The sequence below is a fragment of the Lactuca serriola genome, chromosome 6 (assembly GCF_051521515.1).
Source record: "Lactuca serriola cultivar US96UC23 chromosome 6, Lser_US96UC23_V15, whole genome shotgun sequence".
NCBI classification, from domain to species: Eukaryota; Viridiplantae; Streptophyta; class Magnoliopsida; order Asterales; family Asteraceae; genus Lactuca; species Lactuca serriola.
In genome coordinates this window covers 134314669-134320058 of record NC_136413.1, presented here as the reverse complement: position 1 = coordinate 134320058, position 5390 = coordinate 134314669, and the positions used below count along the sequence as shown (strand labels likewise).

The 5390-nt window shown below is 36.0% G+C and overlaps 1 protein-coding gene and 1 pseudogene across 1 annotated transcript; one reads left to right on the top strand and one right to left on the bottom strand.

Moving 5' to 3' along the window:
- Nucleotides 1-332: 332 nt before the first annotated feature.
- LOC145056883 (AAA-ATPase ASD, mitochondrial pseudogene) lies at nucleotides 333-2230 on the bottom strand (annotated as a pseudogene).
- A 1406-nt stretch (nucleotides 2231-3636) lies between these two features.
- On the top strand, nucleotides 3637-5106 carry LOC145060176 (uncharacterized). Its single transcript, XM_079007888.1, has one exon. The coding sequence runs from the start codon at nucleotides 3637-3639 to the stop codon at nucleotides 5104-5106; it is 1470 nt and encodes a 489-aa protein (XP_078864014.1).
- Nucleotides 5107-5390: the final 284 nt, after the last annotated feature.

The window sequence follows — 5390 nt, the reverse complement described above, 5'->3', positions numbered from 1 at the left end:
ATATATATATATATATATATATATATATATATATATATATATAGGCTCGTTTAAGCTCGTTTAGGCTCGCGAGCTCATTAAATTGTTCACGAGCCGAGCTCGAGCTTGGTTAGGCTCGGGCTCGGCTCGGCTCGTTTACACCCCTAGTTATGGCAAATGCCTGAAATCCTAACATAATAAATAGTTTAAAGTAGATTAATCATGTCTTCACACACCTACCACACTTGACTTTTGACTAAGTTCATTTGACTACTTGTAAGTGAAAACTACAAATGCATTACAAGTTATGTACAAGCAAGCAAACTAAAACGATCAAATTAGCAATACATACATACAATTAACAAAGGCCATATTATACAAATGCATTACAAGTTATGTACAACCAAGCGAAAACAATAGACCAATATAGACATACGACATAAAATTAACAAAGCTAAATGCTATTTGTTTTATGTTCTTAGGCCATATCATTATAGACATACAAATGATACAATTAATAAACCTGAAAGCTATTGGTTCTACGTTCTTAATTAGGCCATATTATACTATGCGTTGATGACACCGTTTTCTTCTGTGTTGGTGACTTGTAGAATGTCGGTATCCTGGTCAGCCTTCTTTCCCCCGCCATCCCCTAATTTTCCATCAATCTCTTGTAACTTCTCACCATTTTGTTCTATCTTCTTAGCTGCTTCTTCCTCAGCTTTGATCCTGGCATCCTCCACAGCTTTCAGCCTTGCTTCTTCTTTTGCATTCTCCAGAGATTGGATCAACTTGTTCAAACAACTCTCAGCATTCTCTTCAAAAGACTTTGGCATCAAATTTTCGGCAACATCAGCTGGAGTCATCTTAGTCTCCTCCAAGAGTCGACTGATGGTTGAAAACAAGTCGTGTGATTCAAGATCCAAATAGTTTTTTGCAAGCACCTTGAATATTTCGAAACAACAATAGGAAAGCTCGATATGCTTATCCATCCTTCCTCTCCTAATCAGAGCAGGGTCAAGCTTTTCAAGAAAGTTTGTTGTGAACACGATTAGCCTCTCACTCCCACAAGCCGACCATAGCCCATCAATGAAGTTCAAAAGCCCAGATAAAGTAACTTCACTTCCCTTATTCTTTTTATCCTTTTCCTCCTCGGCCTTCTTAACTGGATCCTTCTCCTCCTCTTTACTCTCTTCTTTTTTCTCCTTTCGCTGACCAGTTAAATCAAGTGAACAATCGATGTCCTCAATCACAATTATAGACTTGCTTGATGTGTCGATGAGTAGCTTCCTCAAGTCCGTGTTATCTTTCACCGAGGTTAATTCAAGATCATAGATGTCGTATTCTAGAAGGTTAGCCATGGCAGCAATCATGCTAGACTTTCCAGTTCCTGGGGGACCATAAAGAAGATATCCACGTTTCCATGACTTGCCCACCTTCTTGTAGTACTCCTTCGACTTGCTGAACATCATAAGATCATCTAAAATCTCTTTCTTCTTTTTCGGGTCCATTGCAAGAGTGTCGAATGTGGAAGGGTGCTCAAATATGATGTGGCTCCACATAGTCCTCCTGTAACCAGACCATTTTTCACTCTTGTTGTTAGTATAGAGCTTTCGTTGCCTTGTTTTCACTTCAATCGCCTTTCCTTCATCCAGTACATGCTGCAAGTAAACTTTAGTGATGATATCTCGGTGCTCTCTTTTGCATGTGAGCCTATAATATCGCTTCTCCTCATCACCTCGATAGGAAAAGAATGCCCGCTGTTGTGGGATGCTTTTACTCGACGTCCACCAGATCTTGATGCCTCTGAACTCGTCTGTGACCTCTTCGTAGTCGTCCATACTCAGGACGACGGATTCACAGTCTCTGACCACATTTGCTTTGAGCCTTTTGGCTCTGTTGGAGGAGTTGGTGCTGAGGTAACGTTCAATGGAAACAAAGGCTTTGCTTCGCTCGAACCAGGTGTCTACTTGGTATTCATGAAAAGTGATTTCGACATAAGGGTACACATAGCTAACCACTTTGTTCACGTATTTCCTGACATCCCTTTGGAACTCATCAGGAAACAGTTGCCTGAATATTGCCCAAACGAACATTACGGCAGCCATCAAAGACCCTAACTGAGTCATATCCCCCATCATCTTACTCTTCTTGCTCACAGCTTTGGTAAAATAGTTAAAATAGTTATGAGACAAGGGGTGCATAGATCACTTAGTTTATATAGCACCAAGTTATGTGGAATTTAGAAAGTGTATATGTAATAGGTCTTTCTTTTTTGTAATATTTTCACGGTGTCGTGTAGAAACCGTTCTCAATATATAAAATATCGAAAGGGTGGCCGCCCTTGTTCGTGTCTACGTATTGGCATGAAAAGGTAACTCAGCATGAAGTTTCCCAGAAATAGACTCACGAGGAATGACGTCATGGTAATTGCGCCATTCATTTCCTTGTTTCACAAGCAAATATTATGATCAGTTAGTGGGTATATAAAAGGATTTTTGTTGACGACCGTTCTCTAGAAAAAAAAAAAGCAAAAGTAGACGTTGACAGACTTTTCTTTACAGCTCATAGCAAGAGTATTGGCAGGCTGGCAGGCGGCACCTATGCATAAACTTCTTCGAGTTGTATGAACTCTTTAAATAAAATAAAATAACATGTTTTTCTAAACGAGAGAAAATTATAATAAAACGGGGGAGTGGCAACTACTACAAAGAAAACAACCGACGACAAGCCGTCGGTACATATTAATGTCGATCCGTGTGAAATCTATCCCGACGATATGTCGTTGGTATATATAGAGTTTTTTTTGCAAAAATGGGTTGAAAATAAGAACCCTTTGTAAAAATGGGTTGATTCTTATTTCATTTGCAAAAATGGGTTTTTTTTTTGGTCTCACATAAAAATCAAACGTATTAGTATATAATTTTATATTTTGGCCCCTTCAACTCTTATAATAACCCCATAACTTATCTATTATTTACTTTTTATATCTTCAATTTTTTAAGTGTATATTTTATTTTTTATTACATATAATATATAAGTTTATTATTCAAATTACATAATCGGAATTTATGTAAATATCAAATATTTCTTTTTAATCTTTTATATATATATATATATATATATATATATATATATAATTTTTATGTCAAATTATTTTTAGAAAAAAAAACAAAAGCCATTGAATTGTTATTTTTTTTCTGCAAAGTAGATATCTCAGTTGTCACTATCCATATACAAAAGTAGATGTCTCAGTTGTCACTATCCATATGCAAAAGTAGGTGTTTTAATTGTCACTATCCATATGCAAAAGCAAAAGTATGAATTGTCATTTTCATCTGAAAATATGTAAGTAAAGTTAAAAAAAAAAAATTATCACTTTGTTTACGTTCAATTCATTTTCTGATGTATATATTGAATTCATTATTTTAGTTTCCATCATCATTTTTATAAACCATAGTTCTCACAAATTTGAAATCCCAACTTTTCTTCTTTAATTCTTCAGTCGCATTTGTAACTTCATATACGAATCCTCCTTCGCAACTAAATTGTAAGGTACATACTCTTGTCGAAATTTCAAATATCTAACGTGAAACATTATGTAAAATATGATAATTTATATATTTTATCTTATTGTTTATTTTGCAGTTACAAAAAATGTGGTCTGCGAATACTAGTCTTGTAGATCTTCTTAACAATTATGGAGTATCACAGCCAGTTCAGCCTATTGATTTTATCACCAACCCCTCTGAGGTACAATTTCCTTTACCTAATGGTGCTAGATGTGAGACAGATAATGACTTTGGGTTTGATGAACCCAACTCCCAATTTAGTGAAGATAGTGTTAGTGAATCATTAAGTGATGTTGGGGATGAGTCTGACGATAATGTGAATGAAACTCCGATTGTGAGTAAAAGTCCAATTATGAACCTTATGAACGATATTGGAGACGAAGGCGACGATGGCGTAGTTGATATCCATGAAAAAATTCATTTAGATTTTTGGAATGAATCTGAAAACAAAATAAGGGTAGGAATGTTGTTTGAAAATAAGGATCAGGTAAAAAAGGCAGTAAGACTTTGGTCGATCAAGCAAAATAGAGAGTTTAAGGTTTGTGAAAGTAAAAGTAGTTTTTGGATAGCAAAGTGTAAAACTCTTGGCGGTGAAGAAGGAAGTTCTAATACTGACCCATATACACCACAGTGTGCATGGTATGTTTCTGCAATGAAAAAGAAAAACCATCATATGTGGAAGATCACACGTTGGGTGGATGCACACAATTGTTTTGGATCTTGTAGAGGCAATGACAACAGAAGTCTAAACTCTGGAACTATAGCCGTCTACATCATCCACTCAATTGAAAAAGATATTGCTTATCCAGTGAAACATATACAAGCAGATATTAAAAATATTCTAAATGTTGACGTTTCTTATTGGAAGGCATGGCATGGTAGGAGAAAAGCCATAGAGAACATTTATGGAACTTGGGAAAGTAACTTTGCAGAGTTACCCAAGTACATTGCAACTTTGCAAACTTCAAATCCTAATACCGTCGTGAAATGGTTTCATAATCCAAATGGCTCATCACATATGACAACATTTAAGTATATTTTTTGGGCTTTTGGACCTGCAATTAATGCATTTCATCTATGTCGACCTGTTATTTCCATTGATGCTTGTCATTTGAGAGGTTCGTACAAGGGTAAAATGCTTATTGTTGTTACAAAAGATGCCAACAATAATATATTACCAGTTTCTTATGCCATTGTTGATGAGGAAACTACACACAGTTGGAGTTGGTTTTTGTATCAGTTCAGACATTTTGTTGCTCAAGACAGACAATTGTGTGTTATTTCAGACCGACATCAAGGAATAATTCATGCAATGGCAAATCTAGAGGAATGGAAAGAGCCATTGGGATACCATCGATTTTGTCTTCGACACATCAGAAGCAATCTCATGAAAAAGTACAAGAACGTGAGGCTTAAATCATTTTGTTGGGATACTGGAAGCACCACACAAAAAAGAAAGTTTGTGAAGTATAAGAAACAAATCAAAGCAATCAATCTCGAAGCTTGGCAGTATTTAGACCAAATTGATAAAAGTCAATGGTGTCTTTTTTTATGATGAAAATCGTCGATGGGGGTCGTTAACGACAAATATATCTGAGAGTATGAATAATGCGCTACGAGGAGCAAGACAACTACCTATTAGGGCGTGTATTGATCTTACATTCAATAGAACTGTACAACTTTTTAGAAAACTTAGTGATGCTGCAATGAATTGCAATACACCTCTACCATCACGTATGTGGCGTCTCTTTCGTAAACGTGACACTTCTGCACAAAGTCATACTTTAACTGAGTTCAACTATAATGAAGGTGTCTATAGAATTGTCACCAAGTTACGAA